This window comes from Hemitrygon akajei, chromosome 16 (genome assembly GCF_048418815.1).
Source record: "Hemitrygon akajei chromosome 16, sHemAka1.3, whole genome shotgun sequence".
NCBI classification, from domain to species: domain Eukaryota; kingdom Metazoa; phylum Chordata; class Chondrichthyes; order Myliobatiformes; family Dasyatidae; genus Hemitrygon; species Hemitrygon akajei.
The window spans coordinates 75,841,035-75,858,384 of NC_133139.1; the positions used below are offsets into that span (position 1 = coordinate 75,841,035).

At 39.3% G+C, this 17,350-nt stretch overlaps 1 protein-coding gene across 1 annotated transcript in view; it reads right to left on the reverse strand.

The window, feature by feature from the left end:
• The window catches only part of LOC140740411 (hepatic lectin-like), a 32,932-nt gene that overhangs the window by 9,033 nt on the left and 6,549 nt on the right, over nucleotides 1-17,350 (reverse strand). Inside the window, exons 3-5 of the mRNA XM_073069551.1 lie at nucleotides 8,458-8,523; nucleotides 5,700-5,768; nucleotides 3,469-3,620 (exon numbers count right to left, since the gene is read on the reverse strand). Coding sequence (XP_072925652.1) covers nucleotides 3,469-3,620; nucleotides 5,700-5,768; nucleotides 8,458-8,523 — 287 coding nt within the window. The remainder of the gene's footprint in view (nucleotides 1-3,468; nucleotides 3,621-5,699; nucleotides 5,769-8,457; nucleotides 8,524-17,350) is intronic.

Below are 17,350 nucleotides of genomic sequence, written 5' to 3' on the forward strand. Positions count from 1 at the left end.
CAGCCAAGCCATATACCTCAAGACCCGCCTTCTGCCCGACCTCTGGGATCCTTCTACCCGACGTCTGGGATCCTCCTGCCTTGCCTGAACTCTGGAATCCTGCTCTGCCTGCCTGAACTCTGGGAGCCTGCTCTGCCTGCCTCGCCGGAACCCCCGGATCCTGCTCTGCCTGCCTGAACTTTGAGATCCTGCCCTGCCTGCCCAACTAAGACTCTCTGTCTGCCTGAACCCCAGCATTATCCCTTGCATGCCATGGCATCTCCCTCCTGTCCTACCCCTAGTACTTTAGTGCCTGCATCCTGCACTTGGGTCCATTCCTGTCCCCGTTCCTGACAAGTAGACTGAAAAGCTTGAGCATTTGATATTAAGAAAGATGATGTGCTGGAGCTTTTGGTATAAGTTGCCGGGACCGGATGAAATACACCCCAGACTGCTGGGTGAGGCGATGGAGATTGCTGAGCCTCTGGCGATGGTCTTTGCATCACCAATGGGGACGGGAGAGGTTCCAGTGGATTGGAGGGTTGCGGATGTTGTTCCTTTATTCAAGAAAGAGAGTAGAGATAGCCCAGGAAATTATAGACCACTGAGTCTCACCTCAGTGGTTTGTAATTTGATGGAGAAGATCCTGAGAGGCAGGATTTATGAACATTTGGAGATGTATAATATGATTAGGAGTAGTCAGCATGGCTTTGTCAAGACCAAGTCTTGCTTTACGAACCTGATTGATTTTTTGAGGATGTGACTAAACACTTATTGAGAGTGCAAGGAGGTACTAGATCCAAGGGGACATTGCTTTGTGGATCCAGAACTGGCTTGCCCACAGAGGACAAAGAGTGGTTGTAGAGGGGTCATATTCTGCATGGAGGTCGATGACCAGTGGTGTGCCTCAAGGATCTGTTCTACAGCCCCTACTCTTTGTGATTTTTATAAATGACCTGGATGAGGAAGTGGAGGGATACATTAGCCAATGTTCTGATAACATAAAGGTTGGAGATGTTGTGGATAGTGTGGAGGGCTGTCAGAGGTTACAGCGGGACATTGATAGGATGCAAAACTGGGCTGAGAAGTGGCAGATGGAGTTCATCCCAGATAAGTGTGAAGTAGTTCATTTTGGTAGGTCAAATATGATGGCAGAATATAGTATTAATGGGAAGACTCTTGGAAGTTTGGAGGATCAGAGGGATCTTGAGGTCCGAGTCCATAGGACGCTCAAAGCAGCTGCGCAGGTTGACTCTGTGGTTAAGAAGGCGTACAGTGTATTAGCCTTCATCAATCGTGGAATTGAACTTGGGAGCCGAGAGGTAATGTTGCAGCTCTATAGGACTGTGGTCAGACCCCACTTGGAGTACTGTGCTCAGTTCTGGTCACCTCACTACAGGAAGGATGTGGAAGCCATAGAAAGAGTGCAGATGAGATTTACAAGGTTGTTTCCTGGATTGAGGGAGCATGCCTTATGAGAATAGGTTGAGTGAACTCGGCCTTTTCTCCTTGGAGCAAAGGAGGATGAGAGGTGACCTGACAGAGGTGTACAAGACGATGAGAGGCATTGATCGTGTAGATAGTCAGAGGCTTTTTCCCGGGACTGACATGGTTGCCACAAGAGGACACAGGTTTGAGGTGCTGGGGAGTAGGTACAGAGGAGATGCCAGGGGTAAGTTTTTTTTTCACTCCGATTGGTGAGTGCGTGGAATGGGCTGCTGGCAATGATGCTGGAGGCAGATACGATTGGGTCTTTAAAGAGGCTTTTAGATAGTACATGGAGCTTAGTAAAATAGAGGGCTACAGATAAGCCTAGTAATTTCTAAGGTGGGGACATGTTCGACACAACTTTGTTGGCTGAAGTGCTTGTATTGTGCTGTAGTTTTTTTATGTTTCTATGCTCTATTTTCTTTCTTGGTGATATCCCAGATACTTGTGTTTCATATTCATCAATTGGTTTTATTGTATCCTGCTACTGTTTTGTATTCTACTAGCTCTATTGAAACTTTCTTTATGATTATTGTTCTAAATTCATTCAGTCTATTATTATTATATTCTTTTCTCAGCTCAAGATGTTAAAACCTCAGATACAGGCATAGCCAAGCATGTTCATTTGTCAATTACTAGACATTTTTAGACTGTTCTACTGGTATTTAGTATTGTGGCTTTCTGCAGATTTAGATACATTTCTGTGTAGGCATAATTGTTTAATGCTATTGTGTAGACGTTTAGGATGACACTAATTGTAGAGTCGGGACATTGTCTATCTTGTTCATGTTCTAAAGACTTCCAGTTTTCTCTTTTAATTCAGCATATTTGTGATGGCTTTCACATTGATTTATGTAAGTTATATGTGTTTGCATTGGCTCTATCAAGTTTTTGGGTGCAATAATACAGTATAAACAAGCAGACGGTTATTATGGATTGTCTTATCTGTAATTACTCATCGGTCATAACATAATTTGTGGTATTTTGACTCTATTTCCAGCTTCACTAGGCATTTTCTACATTTATTATCTTGACTTTGTCCTTTTTATTATATATTTCAGTAATTAATTGTGCTAACCACCTGTTCCTGTGTCGAAGTACAGGCCACTAGACTTAACTGCAACACAACACAGAAAAATGAATAATTTGTTATTACAGAAGAACGAGTTAACAAATGGAACAGCAGGACCCTCCATGGACATATCCCCATGATCTGAATAGACTTGAAGTCGACAAGGGAGTGTTAAACTACTGGGTTAGAGTTGGAGACTTGCCCAAGAAACAGTTTCCTTGTGGAAGTAAAGGATCAGGTGGTTAACCCAAAAGATGATCAAATGTATGGCATAAAACACCAACAAATTCAAAACATTAAACCCAGCACATTACAGGATCATGTAGCCATGTATTTCAATCTGATTAATTACACAGGCACAATTAAGTGGCAAAAATCATTCACCAAAATCTTGCTTCAAAATACATACTCATAAAAGACGCTATACCTTTCTATAAATACAAGCCTGATCCAGTTTGTGTCAGTCCTACAAATGATATTATGGCTGATCCATTATTACAGATAGGAAAATCTGTATGGATAAAATATTACAGGATACACAAGCAAGAATAACTTACTCAATACATACAGCCATTCCAAGCAAACGTAACATACAGAAATCAACATGTGAAAAACACCAGAATTATGCTGAATTAAAAGAAGAATTTGAAAGACTTTTAAGCATGACCAGGATATATATATATTAATGTTGTCCTAAAAGTAATAACTACGACTGGTATTAAAAAGTCACTACAGCAGCAGTGAGCACTGACCTAGAATTTTTTTGATGACTTGTACCTGCTAATAACTTTCAGTTAATACAATTGGAATGATGGTTCCTGCCTTAATACATCAGTATCAGTCAGACTTTGCGTACAGTAACGTAGGTTTAATGACAGTCAAGAATGGTATGACCTGAATAAGGCAGAAATAGAATAACTGTGACCTACCTGCTCTTCTTGACTGTTAATGACCACGAGATTGGAGTTTATTGACACACAGAATTGCTCCGCTTCGTTCCAAATATATCGAATTGACGTAAAATAATACTCATTTTCTTCGAAGGGTCGCCATGTGTTTAATAACCAGATAGGATTAATAGCTATGAAAGTATTGAAATAGAAATAAGAAACATTTGGGGCACCATAAACACTTGGGTATGTCCCTACCCACGTTTACACATGGATTTGTTTGTCAAGCATCGATGCCATATCATGTTGAAGCTCGCATCTATAGTATATTGCAAACCTTGTAGTAGCCACGCCACATTATAACTCTGGTGTCTGCCACATCTGTACGAAATTTTCATACTCGCTAAATACTTCATGCAGCACAAGACTTTGTTATTGTTCTGTGGACAATATTCTCGCCTAAAAATTTAAAAAATATTTTGCATCCATCTCCACAGGACAGATGGGCATAAAATCTAGGATGACTTTGTTTTGTAGGACCGAGCAAGTATTGTATCTTCAGAGATGCTACCGTTTGCATGAGCAGTTACTCTGCCAGACCGTCAGGAAAAACCCAATTATAACTCTGCTGATAAAGAGCATTAACAGAGTAAAATTAAAACAAGGCACAGGAAAGGGTGATGACGTTATCAGTCTTATCTGTCGATTATTTCACTAATCCAGATCCTGGAAAACCCTAAAGCCTAGACTGTGAAATCTCCATGATCTGGTTCTATGACAAAAGTTCTCTCTAACAAAGAGGGTCAAGCAAATTTCAAATCCTTCCTCCAGTTACCATCCATAACAAAGTTTGACTGTTTGAGCAGAGACACATCTATCCCCACAACTACTGCTGTTGGCTCCATCATTGTTGGCATTCTCTCTATTAATGGCTTCCACGCTGCAAGTCTATTCGCTCACACATCCTAAACCAACCCGCCCACTATTCAGTCTTAATAATGTAAAGGCCCCAGGCCAATGAGCCGCATGTAACTAAAGCAGTCTCAGAGCGACCAGAATAGACTCCAGAACCACTACGTTGTTGGTCCCAGAACTGTGCCTTTTTCCACCTTTGAATCTGGCTACTCAAATGCATAGCAGAGGTTCCACAAGCATGGAATGAGAAGGTAAACTGATACCTGAAGATCTCATGTCAGCTCTATGTAACTTTGAAATCAGGAGGGCAACAACTGCACAGAATGAAATCTGTGGAAGTCTGCTTGGCTCCATCATTGTTGGGAACTTTTTCTTCACCATGACAAATACAATTAGTTCTCAGATATCGGTTTAAGTCAATGGATTTGAACTGGTAAGACAATAAAACTATAATATACATGAGCAGAATTGGGTCTGCTCATCCATTCCACTATGGCTGCTTTATTATAACTTTCAATGCCCTTCTGCCTTCTATCCGTAACCTTTGACACCCTAACTAACAAATAGCCTATCACCCTCTGCTTCAAATTTTCCAACTGATTTAGCCTCTTGATCAGTCCATGGCAATGAATTCCATTGATTTAACACGCTCTGGTTTTAAAAAATCATCTCTATTCTAAAAGGACATCCCTCTGTTCTAGAGCTGTGTGCTGTAGTCCTGGACTCGTCTACAATAGCAAAATCCGCTACCACATCTCTTACCAGACTTGTCAATATTTGATAGGTTTCAATTACAAACGTTTGTAGATCCCCTTTATTTTTCTGAGCATCCGGGTGTACAGGCCCAGAACCATCAAATGCAGGTCATACAGTATATGTGCCAAAGACTTTTGCAAATTACTCTACATTAAATCTTTCATTCACAGAGAGGCAAAACAGCGATGATGGGATTGCCTCGAGTCAGCAGACCGGGCTGTCTTCAGGGACACTTTTCCTTTGTAGTAGCAACTATACTCACTACTTCACCACCACCAAGAGAGCCCTCTTCGTTCCTGATGACCTCCGAGTGGAGTCATCAGGATGCTTTATGACGACGTTTGTTTAGCAGGCTTTCTTATTTTTATGAGGCCGAGTTGCAAGCTCGATGCTCAACCCGGCACAGATGGAAAGCATGCAAGGGAGTCAGCTGGATTCGTACTCAGGAACCTTTGCTCTGAAGTCCTGACCTGATGTCCACTACGCCATCAGCTGGCTATTTAATGTCAGAGCACAAAATAAATTAGCTGGGCGGAATTAACAATCTCTAATTGTTAATGAACAACTGCAAATGAAAGTATTCAGATTATTAAACTTACTCTCTTTCAGTCGAGAAATCTCTCGCTTCAGCTTGGCAAGTGAGCTGTTTGCCATTTCAGAGTACTCTACTACAGAAAGAAGAAAAAGCATTAGAACAAATTTCAGATATTCAATATGTTGCTATTTTTTACAAATCTGTGTTTTCGTGCTTCATATTCCTTCCATCCCTAGCATAATGATGGGGAATTTTATGACTTGTTTTTTCATACTGGAGAATGAAAACATGAATAGTTGAAATCCAAGTTAGTTCTGAGTAGTCTGGCATTGACTGTGAGTGCAGCTGGATCCAGAAGCTACTAATTCAGAAAAAGTTTCAATCCTGACACAGTATCTGGGAGTTTCAATTCAAAATTTGATTAAATCTAGAAAAAAGAGCAAGTTGCAGTGATGATGAAAAAATAAACTACTTGCTGTAAACGTGTTGAATTCAATACAGATGGTGAGTTATTTTATACATCCGAACCGGACACTGTCTATACAAGTGAGGCAAAGCAGCATCAATGACGTGGACTTATACAGCATATAGAGGAGGGGCTGCTTGCTATCCTAAGGCTGATTAGGGTGGATAAATTCACAGGGACAGACAAGTTGCTCCCTTAATCACTACGGGAGGCAGGTGCAGAAATTGCCAGGGATCTAGCAGAGATATTTGAATCATCATTAGTGATAGATCAGGTACCAGAGGACTGGAGGATAGCCAAAGTTGATCTAGTGGTCGAGAAATGCTCTAAAACTAGAACAGGAAATTATAGCCCGCTGAGCCTGTCATCAGTTATCAGTATCTGTTAGTCTCATGAGATGTAGATTTGCACCATGGAAGGTTTCCAGGGCGCAGGCCTGTGCAGGGTTGTATGGGAGACCGACAGTTGCCCAAGCTGCAAGCCTTCCCCTCTCCATGACATCGATGTTGTCCAAGGGAAGGGCACTAGGACCCAAGCAGCTTGTGTCATCGCAGAGCAATGTGTTAAGTGCCTTGCTCAAGGACACAACATGCTGCCTCAGCTGAGCTTGAACCAGTGACTTCAGATCACTAGACCAATGCCTTATCCACTAGGCCATGTACCAACACAAATTAGGAATTTGCGACATCAATAATGGTGAAGTTATTGGAAGGTATTCTGAGGGATCGATACATATTTATTCAGATAGATGTGGACTGATTAACGATATTCAGCATGGTTTCATGCGTGATGGGGGATATCTAACCAGTCTTGTAGAATTTTTCCAGGAAGTTACAAGGGATGTTTATGCAAGGCAGTAGATGTTATTTACATGGACATTAGTAAGGCATTTGTCAAAGTGCGGCATGGGGTTTAGTCCAAAAGGTTCAGCCGATTGCCGTTCAAGATGAAGTAGTAAAATGGATTAGGCTTTGGATTTGTGGGAGAAGACAGAGTGTGGTAGTAGATGCCTGTCCTTTTGACTGGAGCTCTGGGTCCATAGTTGTTTGTCATCTACAGTATATAAACTGTCTGGATGATAATCTGGTCAACTTGATCAGCAAATTTGCAGATGACTCCAAGATCAGGAGTAGACAGCCAAGAAGGCTAATATAGCTTGCAGCAGGATCTGCACCAGCTGGAAAAACTGGCTGAGAAAATGGCAGATGGAACTTCATATCGACAAGTGTGACGTGTTGCACTTTGGTAGGACTAAGCAAGATAGCTCTTCCATAGAATACAAAAGGGCAAGAAGATGTGGTAGCACAAAGTGATACTAGAATACAGATCTATGATTCTTTGAAAATTGAGTCTCTTTGAACCTTTGAAATCAGGAGGGCAACAACTGCACAGAATTAAATCTGTGGAAGTCTGCTTAGTCCCATCACTGTTTTCTTCACCACGACAAATACAAATAGAATTGGTTCTCAGATATGAGTTTAAGTCAATTGATTTGAACTGATGGTACAATAAGACCATAAGACATTGGAGCAGAATTGGGTTACTCAGCCCATCGAGTCTGCTCCACCATTCCACCATGGCTGATTTATTATAACTTTCAATGCCCTTCTTCTGCCTTCTGCCCGTAACCTTTGACACCCTGAATAACCAATATCTTATTGCCTTCTGCTTTAAGTATTCCAAATGATTTAGCTTCCTCAGTAGGCCGTGTCAATGAATTCCATGGATTCATCACGCTCAGGCTTAAAACATCATCTCTGTTCTAAAAGTACATCCCTCTATTCCAGAGATGTGTGCTCTAGTCCTGGACTCATCCACAATAGTAAACATCCGCTACCACATCCACTCTTACCAGAATTGTCAACATTTGATAGGTTTCAATCAGATCCTCTTTATTCTTCTGAGCATCCATGCTTACAGGCCCAGAACCATCAAATGCAGGTCATACAGTATATGTGCCAAAGACCTTCGCAAATTACTCTACATTAAATATTTCATTTATAGAGAGACAAGACAGTGGCGAATGGATTCCCTTGAATCAGTGGACCGAGCCGTGCTCAGGGACACTTTTGTTTCGTAGTAGCAGCTATACTCACTAGTCCACCACCACCCCATGCTCAATATCCCTCTCTCCCAAGGCAACTGAAATACTCTGGCCAGTTGGGTGTAGAGAAGAGAGAAGATGTTTGCTTTTTAGTTAAACCAAGCACCATTTAAAGTCAGAAGACAAAATAAATTAGCTGGGTGGAAAAAACCCCCAATTTGTAATGAACAAGTACAGATGAAAGTATTCAGATTATTTAAATCTGAATTATAGCTTGGAGCGGGATCTGCACCATCTGATTATTTAACTTACTCTCTATCAGTCGAGAAACATCACTCTGCAGTTTCGTAAGTGAGCCGTTTGTCATTTCAGAGTTCTCTATTACAGAAAGAGGAGCAAAGTGTTAGAACAAATTTCAGATATTCAATATGCTGATTTTTTTTTTACAAATCGCAGGATTTTCGCACTTCATATTCCTTCCAACCCTAGCACAATGATGACTAAGTAGGGGTATTTTATGAATTGGTTTTTCATGCCGGAGATGGAAAGCATGAATAGTTGAAATCCAAATTAGTTTCTGAAAGAAGTGACCGAATTTGGGAGTAGGCTGGCATTGATTTCAGAGCAACTGGATCCAGAAGCTACTAATTTAGAGAAAAAGTTTCAATTCTGACACAGTATCTGAGAGCTTCTGTTCAAAATTTGATAAAACCCAGATCAAAGCAAGTAGCAGTAATGGTGAAAAAAACAACTTGTTGAAAATATAGTATGTTTTGATTTCATCAGTACAGTGAGAAAAGACTATTTCTTGACTTTTTTGTATATCTACATGACGTGTAACCTACTCCGTTGAAAGTGTAGTTAGAGATGCCTATTCAATGCCCTGAGCTTCTGACAATCAGTACCTGTGCTCAGGGCAACATGCGTCACTTCTCTCCGAACGTTACGCACTGTTTTAATGAAGACTTGAATGACTTTTTGTATCAAAACACAATATGCAATTATGAAAGAGATGATTATTCATTACTAACTCAACAAATTCTTTGAGTTGCCGATTTGGGCATTCTGACGACATTCATAGTGTCTGCATTCTGTGAAAAGATTTGCAAAGTAAATATGCAGAAAGATAATAGAGAAAATTTGCAGGTGCTGGTAATACAAGCAGCACACACAAAATGGTCGAGGAACTCAGTAGGCCAAGTTTCTCGGACCGGCAAGTCGACTGTATTCTTTTCCTATTAGATATTGTTGCCTGGCCTGCTGAATTCCTCCAGAATTTTGTGTCTGATGTAGAAAAGTAAGTTTGATTCGCAGGTTGACTTTCTAAATTGGTGAAAAGCCGATTCTGATGTATCAGAAAGGTTTTGGCAATTGTGGATTGGTACGGGCTATTTAGTGGCAAAAGGGTATTTGGTGTTTGGGAGGTCAGAAAGTTAAATTTTGAAAGTACAAAGCTTGTATGTGCCATTCAGAATTCAATGTAAAGATAAACTTGGTTTTCAAGAGATATTGAAGCCCTGGTGAGTAAGACGAAGGGGATATATAGCAGGTATAGGAATAAATAGGGTGCTTATGGACTATTAGAAATGCAACAGAACACTTAAGAAATAAACCAAGAGGGATAAAATAAGGAATGAGGCTCTTCTAACAGCCAATGTGAAGGTGAATACTAAAGGATTAGTATTGTGCAAGATCAGAATGATAGTCCATGTGTGAAGCCAAGAGATGAGTGAGACCTTAAATAATTTTGTACATCCGAATTTACTCAGTAGCCGGACACAGTGTTTGTAGAAGTGAGGCAAAGCAGCATCAATTTCACGGACCTATACAGCGTATAGAGGAGGTGCTGCTTGCTATCCTAAGACTGATTAAGGTGGATAAATTCACAGGGCCTGACAAGCTGTTTCCTCGAACCCTAAGTGAGGCAAGCCCAGAAATTGCTGGGGAGCTGGCAGAGCTATTTGTATCATCATTAGCGATTGATCAGTTACCAGAGGATCAGAGGACAGCCAAAGATGATCTAGTGTTCGAGAAAGACTCTAAAAATAAAACAGCAAATCATAGCCAGCTGAGCCTGATATCAGTAATGGTAAAGTTATTGGAAGGTATTCTGAGGAATCAGATATGTATCTACAGTATTCGGATAGATGTGGACTGATTAATGATATTCAGCATGGCTTCATGCGTGATGGGGAATGTCTAACCAGTCTTGTAGAGTTTTTCAAGGAAATTACAAGGGATGTTTATGATGGAAAGGCAGTAGTTGCTATTTACATGGACTTTAGTAAGGCATTTGTCAAGGTGTGTATGGAGTTTGGTCCAGAAGTTTCAGCCAATTGCCATTCGAGATAATGTCGTAAATTGGATTAGGCTTTGGATTTGTGGGAGAAAACAGATAGTTGTAGTAAATGGTTTTCCTTTTGACTGGAGTTCAAAGTTGTTTCTCATTTACAGTATATAAATTATCTGAATGATAATGCGGTCAATCTGATCAGCAAATTTGCGGAATACACCAAGATCAGGAGTAGACACCAAAGAAGGCTAATATAGCTCGCAGTGGGATCTGCAACAGTTGGAAAAATGGGCTGAAAAATGGCAGATGAAACTTAATATGGACAAGCGTGAGCTGTTGCACTTTAGTGGAACAAAGCAAGATAGCCCTTCCACAGTGAATGGCAGGGCAAGAGGAGTGTGGTAGCACGAAGTGTTCTTGGAATACAGATCCATAATTCGTTGAAACCGGAGAATTCGGTATATACAGTCATTGAGAAAGCTGTTGACACATTTGCCTTAATAAATATTAGTATTTAGTGCTGGAGATGGGATATTATCTTGAAATTGTATAAGATATTGCTGACGTCTCATGTGGAAATTAGTATGCAGGTTTGTTCGCATACATACAGGAAGGATTCTAAAAAGGTTGGAAATGTACCTAATAAATTTACAAGGATGTTGATGGGTCTGCGGGACCTGTGTTATAAGGCAAGATTGAGTAGGTTTATTCCTTAGAACGCAGTAAACTGAGAGATGACTTGCTCTGGGTATACACAATTATGAAAGATATAGATAGAGTAATTTTTTTCTTTCTTTTTTAAATCTTTTTATTAATTTTCATGCATAGGCATTATACAATAGCAATACAGAGAGATTGGGAATACATAGTTAATAAACAGTATATACAAGTATAAGCTATAGATAACACACATGTATTAAGCCTCCCAAACTCTTGATGTAATTAACATGATGGAAAAAAAATGCCAAAAAGAAACCACAAATTAGAAATTTAAAAATCACTAAACTAAGCAAACCTAAACTAACCAAAGCCAGGCTATTATATTACAACAGATAAAATCAATAATGTCAATAACTCTGCTCCACTATCCAAATATTAAAAAATTAAAAGGATTCGGAAAAGGTCAAGTTACATCATATGGAAGTGTTGAATAAATGGTCTCCAAATTTCTTCGAATTTAACTGAAGGTTCAAAAATCACTCTTCTGATTTTTTTTCTAAATTTAAGCAAGATATAGTTTGGGAAAACCATTGGAATGTCGTAAGAGGATTAATCTCTTTCCAATTCAATAAAATGGATCTTCTAGCCATTAATACAAACGTTTGTATAGCAAATGCAATCGTCCGATGAGCTGAAGAGGATAAATAACTATTTCCACCATCGGTAAGCCAAAAATTGCAGTAATAGGATGAGAATGTAAATCAATATTCAAAACAGTTGAAATAATATGAAAAATATCTTTCCAATAATTCTACAAAAAAGGTCAAGACCAAAACATATGAGTCAAAGAGCCTACTTCTGAATGACATCTATCACAGATAGGATTTATGTGGGAGTAAAAATGAGCAAGTTTGTCTTAAGAAATGTGGGCCCTATGCACCAGCTTGAATTGCATCAGCACATGTTTAGCACATATAGAGATGGAGTTAACTAATTGAAAATTTTTGTCCTATTTCTCTGTAAGTAAGGAAAGTTGAAGTTCTTTTTCCCATTCTTTCTTAATTTTATCTGATATACCTGGTTGTATTTTCATAATCATATCATAAATATTTGCTATGAAAGCCTTCTGATAAAATATTTTCCTTGATATCAGTTGGGTATGAATTTGGAAAAGTCTGTAGCATATTATTCAGAAAATTTCTAATTTGTAAGTACCAAAAAAAATGAGACCTAAGTAAATTATATTTATTAGACAACTGTTCAAAAGACATGGAACTGTTATCCAAGAATAAGTCACGATAACATATTATACCTTCATTTTCCATATAAAAAAGGTTCAATTCATAACAGAGAGTTGGAAAAAGAAAATAGATATAATAGGGCTTGAAAGAATAAGCTTATTCAAGCCAAAAAAAATAAGAAATTGAAACCATATTCGTAATGTATATTTAATTATTGGATTAACCATTTGATTACTCAATTTAGAAAAAGCAAAGGGAAGTGAGGTCCCTAAGATAGAAATCAATGAGGACCCTTGTACAGATTTACATTCAAGGTTTACCCATTGTGGACTTTGAATTACATCCAAGTCCTGTGTCCAAAATATTAAATATCTAATATTAATTGCCCAGTGATAGAATCTTAATTTTGGCAATGCCAAACCACTGTCCTTTTTAGACTTCTGTAAATATTTTTTACTTAACCTAGCATTTTTATTCTGCCATATATATGAAGAAATTTTAGAGTCAACGATATCAAAAAACGGATTTAAAAATAAAAATTGGTAGTGCTTGAAATAAATATAAAAATTTAGGTAGAATAATTATCTTAATAGCATTGATTTGACCAATCAGTGATAAAGACAATGGGGACCATTTAGTAAACAATTGTTTAATCTGATCGACTAAAGGTAAAAAAAATTAACCATAAATAAGTCCTGATGCTTCTTAATAATTTTAACATCCAAATAAGTAAAACTGGCTGTGACCAAATTAAATGGTAAATGTTTATAAATTGGAACTTGCATGTTTAATGGGAATAGTTCACTCTTATTAAGATTTAGGTTGTAGCCAGAAAAGCTACTAAACTGAGCAAGCAGAGATAAAACTGTAGGAATGGATTTATCAGGATTAGAAATATATAGGAACAAATCATCTGCATATAATGATAGCTTGTATGTCCCATTCCCAGGGGTAATGCCAAAAATGTTGGGTGAATCACGAATTGCAATAGCTAAAGGTTCAAAAGCAATATCAAATAATAAAGGGCTAAGAGGACAGACTTGCCTAGTACCACGAAACAACTGAAAAAAGGGAGATATTTGATTATTGGTAAATACCGAAGCCGAAGGGGCATGGTATATCAATTTAATCCAAGATATAAATTTTGGACTAAAATTAAAATTCTCAAGCATACTAAGTATATATGGCCATTCAACTCTATCAAACGCTTTCTCGGCGTCCAGTGAGATGACACACTCTGGAGCTCCAGGTGAAGGAGTGTAAACTATATTAATTAATTTGCTAATATTAAATCTGAGGTAATATGTTCCCCAATCTAGTTGACAAAATTTTAGAGAAAATCTTAGAGTCCACGTTCAGCAAGGATATAGGCCTATATGATGCACATTCAATGGGTTCTTTATCTTTTTTAAGAATTAGGGCAATAGAGGCTTCATAAAAAATTGTGGTAGTTTACCTATGGTTAATGCCTCCTTAAAAAATTACATAACCAAGGAGAGAGTATAGTAGAAAAGGATTTTAAAAATTCAACTCTGTAACCATCCAGATCATGTGCTTTACCTGAATTCATCAAAAAAAATCCTCTTTTATTTCTTCTTGAATTGTAGATGCATCTAATGTTAAACATTCATTGGATGATAATTTCACAATATTCAGTTTCCTTAAACATCCGTGCATTATAGTGGGGTCGTCAGGGAATTCTGATTGATATATAGAATTGTAAAATTTTGAAAAGATTTGCTTATCTCATCATGATCAACTGTCAGGATACCATTTCGTTTATGAATCTTGATAATCTGGCATTTGGCTGAAGCAGTTTTCAATTGATTAGCCAGTAATTTACCAGATTTTTCACCAGAACTATAAAACTGGGCCCTAGTTTTACTTAACTAATTTTCCATCGAAGAGGTTAATAATGGGCTATGCTCCATTTGAAGTTCAATTCTCTTTTTATAAATCTCCTTACTAGGAGCCACAGAATATTTCTTATCAATTTCTTTAGTCTTGTCAACCAGCATAACTATTTCACTATTGATTCGATTTTTTCACTCCAGCAGAATATGAAATAATTTGTCCATGAATATATGCTTTAAAAGTGTCCCATCATATCCCTCTGGAAATTACTTCTGTAACGCTTGTAGAAAAAGAAAAAATCAATCTGTGGCCTAATAAAATTGACAAAGTCTGAGTCCTGAAGTAGAGTAGAATTGAACTGCCATTGTCTAGCACCATAAAATGTATCCATTATCTTCATAGATAATTTCAAGGGCGCATGGTCGGAGATGGCAATGGAATCATAGATACAGTCAATAACTATTAGAATTAAACAATCAATGAAGAAATGGTCAATTCTAAAATAATTATGATATAAATGAGAAAGGAATGAAAATTCTTGATGCAAGGGAGTCCAAAGGTAATACAGTACACTGAAAAACAGACTTTGTGACAGCCATACACGTGTATCAGTGGATATTTAGACAGGGATTAGTCGTCACAGGCATTTTCACATATGCAGCGGGTAGGTTCAAATGCAGACCCACTTGCCAGCTGCCTTCTCTTCCATTCTATCCTACAAGGTCGTAATGACACTTCTCAACTTGTCAACACCGTCCTTCAAGTCATCCCTTCAGTTACTGCACTGTGGAGCCAATGTATTCCAGCAAGGACAAGAGAAGCGTTGATGGTATTGAACATGAGAAAAGATATGATATCGTTTGGATGACCCAAACTTAGAAAATAGAGAGCAAGAGGAAAACATCTCAATGTGGATGACATAGGGGTGGGAATGATGGTTTAAACCAGAGGTTCTAGTTGATCCAAAAGATGTGGAAGGAAGCATGCTTTAGACATGAAATCATTTTGGAATCCAATGTTTTCAAAGGCCAATCCGATACTGATGTCCTCCATGAATTGAAAGATTGACCACAACATGGAAATATGGAAGGCCTGCAGCACAATACAGGCCCTTCAGCCCACAAAGCTGTGGCGAACATGACCTTACCTTAGAACTACCTAGGCTTACCCATAGCCCTTCATTTTTCTAAGCTCCATGTAGCCATGCAGAATACTTGTAAAAGACCCTATCATTTCTGCCTCCACCACCACTGTCGGCAGCCCATTCCACACACTCACCACTCTCTGCAGAAGAAACTTACCCCTGGCATCTCCTCTGTATTTGCTTTCAAGCACCTTAAAACTATGCCCTCTCGTGCTAGCCTCTTCAGCCCTGGGGAAAAAGTCTCTGACTATCCACAAGATCAATGCCGCTCATCATCTTATACACCTCTATCAGGTCATCTCTCATCCTCCGTCGCTCCAAGCAGAAAAGGCAGAGTTCACTCAATCTATTCTCATAAAGCATGCTGTCCAATCCAGACAACATCCTTGTAAATCTCCTCTGCATCCTTTCTATGGTTTCCATGTTCTTCCTGTAGTTAGGCGACACAAATTTGAGCACAGTACTCCAAGTGGGGTCCTATATAGTTGCAACATAACCTCTCGTCTCTTGAACTCAATCCCATGATTGCTGAGGGCCAATGCTCCGTATGCCATCTTAACCACAGTCAAATTACGTAGCAGCTTTGAGTGTCATATGGACTCGGACCCCAAGATCCCTGTGATCCTCCACACTGCCAAGACTCTTCCCATTAACACTATATTCTGCCATCATCTTTGACTTACCAAAATGAACCAACTCACTCTTATCTACGTTGAACTCCATCTGCCACTTCTCAGCCCAGTTTTGCAATCTATCGATATCCTGCTGTAACCATTGACAGCCCTCCACACTATGCACAACACCACCAACCTTTGTGTCATCAGCAAATTTACTAACCGATCCCTCCACTTCCTCATCCAGGTCATTTATTAAATTAACAAAGAGTGGGGTCCCAGAACAGATCCCTGAGGCATACTACTGGTCACCGGCCTCTCTGCAGAATATGAGCTGTCTACAACCAATCGTTGCCTTCTGTGGGGAAGCTAGTTCTGGATTCCCAATGCAATGTCCCCTTGGATCACATGCCTCCCTACTTTCTCAATAAGCTCTACATGGGGTACCTTATCAAGTGCCTTGCTTAAATCTATATACACTACATCTACGGCTCTAACCTTATCAATGTGTTTAGTCACATCCTCAAAATTCAATCAGGCTCGTAAGGCACGACCTGCCTTTGACAAAGACATGCTGACTATTCCTAAACATATTATGCTTCTCCAAATGTTCATAAAACCTACCTCTCAGGATCTGCTCCATCAACCTACCAGCCACTGAAGTGGACTCACTGGTCTCTAATTCCCTGGGCTATCCGTACTCACTTTCTTGAATAAGGGAACAACATATGCAACCCTCTAATACTCCGGAACCTCTCCCATCCACATTGATGATGCAGAGATCATCGCCAGAGGCTCAGCAAACTCCTGCCTCAATTTGCAGAGTAGCCTGGGGTACACCCCATCCAGTCCTGGTGACTTATCCAACTTGATGCTTTCCAAAAGCTCCAACACATCCTTTTCCTTAATATCTACATTCTGAAGCTTTTCAGTCCACTGCAAGTCAACCCTACAATCGCCAAGATCCTTTTCCGCAGTGAATACTGAAGCAAAATATTCATTAACTACCTCTGCCATCTCCTCCGGTTCCATACACGCTTTTCCACTGTCGCACTTGATTGGTCCTATTCTCTCACATCTTATCCTCTTACTCTTCACATACTTGTAGAATGTCTTGGGGTTTTCCTTAACCCTGTCCACCAAGGCCTTCTCATGGCCCCTTCTGGCTCTCCAAATTTCATTTTTAAGTTCCTTCTCGCTAGCCTTATAATCTTCTAGATCTCTATAATTACCTAGATTTTTGAACCTTTCGTAAGCTCTTATTTTCTTCTTGACTAGATTTACAACAGCCTTTGTACACCACGGTACCTGTACCCTACCATCCTTTCCCTGTCTCATTGGAATGTATCTACGCAGAACCCCACGCAAATATCCCCTGAACATTTGTCATATTTCTTCC